This window comes from Hipposideros armiger, unplaced genomic scaffold, assembly GCF_001890085.2.
Source record: "Hipposideros armiger isolate ML-2016 unplaced genomic scaffold, ASM189008v1 scaffold_12, whole genome shotgun sequence".
Lineage (NCBI taxonomy): Eukaryota > Metazoa > Chordata > Mammalia > Chiroptera > Hipposideridae > Hipposideros > Hipposideros armiger.
In genome coordinates, this window is record NW_017731362.1 from 1,930,282 (window position 1) to 1,932,984 (window position 2,703).

Sequence of the window (2,703 nt, forward strand, 5' to 3'; positions counted from 1 at the left end):
GGAGACAACTTCACAAAAGGAAATTTTTGTCCTGCTTCTAGGTGGTTAGAGGGAGAGTAGCAACCTCCGCCCATGTCTGCTGTTTCTTAATTGCCTTCAGCTCAAAATAATCCTCATGCAAAATGGCATATTTTGGAGTGGCCTATTCTGATCCCCTTCACCACAAAAATATATATATTCATTACGAATTATTCTTAAATTAGTATTAAAAATTTATATTTTCTGTAATGCCATGACTGCATATCCTGATATTGATGAGAAAACAGAAACAGAGACAGGATAGGAGACTTGTCTAAGGTCATAATGGCAAACTAAAAATACATGTCTTGTCTCCTGAAATTTTAATTTGCTCTTCTCTACAGCTAGCCATTTGGTCACCCTAGGGTCCTCTGAGAATCAGTCCTTATGGTAAAAACCATTTCACACTACAATCAATTTTGTTTTGCAAGTTCTGACGCTAAAACTGCTGTTAAAAAAAAAATCTTAAGTCAAAAGAGCATTCAGAGAACCAGATTTTGCAATTGTGTGGTGATATTTTGGCCAGTTCTGCCTTTAACAATATAATCTTAGGTGTTCTTATTTTCATATTGAAAATTCTCAGTGTACCACTTTTGTGAGCATACTTTAAGTGGCTACATTTTAAGAGATGGAGTGTGGCTGGTGATGAGCCCAGAGTGGTAAAAGTACAGCAACTCCCCAAGTTATGGCCATATTGCTTCATTATTAGAGGATTGGGTATGAAGTTTAGGAAAACACTTACACACCAGTTCTTTCTATTCTTAGAGAAAAGCACTTTTCTTGTTTCCTTTGATAGCCTCTGTGCATTTGAATTTCAAAGGCGGGAGTTTTATATGGTAAACCTCTTGGTGAAGGAAAAATTATAGGAAGGCAGGACCAGGCTGCCTTCCCGAGGGAGTCTGGGAAAGTAATGCAAAATTTAATAACTCAAAACCATTTTATTAAAACACATTTTAGGTGACTTATTCTAACACTGCTGTTAGTAGTTCATCTTGTTTGTGTTTGCAGTGCTTATAAAAGCAAATTAATAATAATTCACGTTCAGCAGAACTTGAATTTTGTCTGTATATAATTTTCACAGGTTGAAATAACATTAGCCCCTGTTGAGGTTAGTGGAGTTATGTAAGCCAGAAAACTTCTCCCACTTTCCTGCATCCAATTGGTCACCAGTTCCTATGGATTTGACTTAATATCAATTTAATTTTCACCCTCGTCTCTCTCTACCACTGTTGTACATCAGCATTTCTCTGTAGGTTTATTGCAATAGCCTCCTATTCAATTTCTTTGCTTCTCCCTTGCCTTCCTATGACCCATCTTCCAGACACTTCCCTGTGAGCTTTTTCAAGTGCGAAATTGANCTGTACCTGACAGCTGCTGGGAGGGCGCGGAACGCCCAGAGCCCAGGGAGGAGGAGCCGTAGGCGGGGCGGACTGGAAGCGGCCACCTCAGCTAAACAGCAGGATTTCCGCACGTTAGGGGGCCGGTGTCGCCCGGAAGAAAGGGCTCCTGCCGCAGATGTCTTATGATTATCAGGAGCCTTCCTTCGCCATTTGAAACTGCAGAAGAAAGAGGCATCTAGCGAAATATGGCTACGGAAGGCCCTGCCACATGTCGAGTCCAGGTGGCAGAACATCCCAGGTGGGGAAGAGGAGGTTCCGCGGTTTGGGGTCGCCGGAGTTGGCTCGGTGCTGATGGTGTCCAGGGCTTTTGGCTCTCGCCTGGGGCGCTGCTTTTGCCTCGGGGAGAGGACAGAATCCTGGGGATGTAATAAGGCAGTATTGCTGGGCTTGCAAGAAAGACCACGCCGCACTTTAACCTTGACTCCTACCAGGGATGTGGGTTTTGCGTCATCCACGTAGATCCTTCTTTCCCCGTTCTTGTTGAGGGTGGTGCACTCTTCTGCAGGGCTTTAGCAGGAATACCAAAATTAAGTTTGAACCCCTTCTCCCTTTCTTTGCCTGCTAGCTATAGTGCTTTTAAAAGTCTGCTTTCTAAAATATTACATTGAAAACAATCAAACATGCAAAACCAACAAAAAAACAAACCCAAAAGAAAACGGAAAAAAAACCCTTGTTCTTTGCATCCTATTAAACAAGTCATGGAATCTATGAATTGTCACTTTGGAAATTCATCTGCTGCCAGTACCTCGCTACAGAATAATTAAAAGCTTAGTGATACCTCTTTTCATTTGAGGGCGTCTGCAGATACTTTGTAGAAATACTTCATTCTGAGATGGGACTGAAATTTAATAGAATGAAGTTACAGTTTTACAGTGTTACCGTTTTAGCTATACAGTTTTCCTAAGGTTGATTTCTCTCCCCCTTTGCTGTTTCTAATTTTTACTTTTTTTTCCCTGTTAACTTTTTTTCTCTATCTTTAATTCCTCAAGCTCTCCCTACTTCCTGGTATATGATTGTCATGTGACAGTTGACAATATAACTTGCTGAAACTTGCAAATGCTTTTTTCACCCTTAAGGGGGCAAACAGTGGGTCTTTAGTTACCAGAAAGAAGCATAATTTTTGATTATGGAGACCAGCACTGCTTTTAGATTACTTGTGAGTCCACTTATCTCTGGATATTAATATATTCCCTGGGGGTCTTTGCACAGTCCTGTTGTCCTTATATATATTTCAGCGAATTAAGACACTTTGTTAAAGACATGCTTCAAATAAGATTCATGAGAA

At 40.8% G+C, this 2,703-nt stretch overlaps 1 protein-coding gene across 2 annotated transcripts in view; it reads left to right on the forward strand.

The window, feature by feature from the left end:
• The window catches only part of GALK2 (galactokinase 2), a 143,901-nt gene that overhangs the window by 11,562 nt on the left and 129,636 nt on the right, over window positions 1–2,703 (forward strand). The window contains exon 1 of one of the 2 annotated variants that reach the window (XM_019664636.1): window positions 1,451–1,656. The exons of the other annotated variant lie outside the window; for it this stretch is intronic. Coding sequence (XP_019520181.1) covers window positions 1,604–1,656 — 53 coding nt within the window. The 5' untranslated portion in view covers window positions 1,451–1,603. Of the gene's footprint in view, window positions 1–1,450; window positions 1,657–2,703 lie in introns of those variants that run through there. 2 annotated transcript variants of the gene reach the window in all.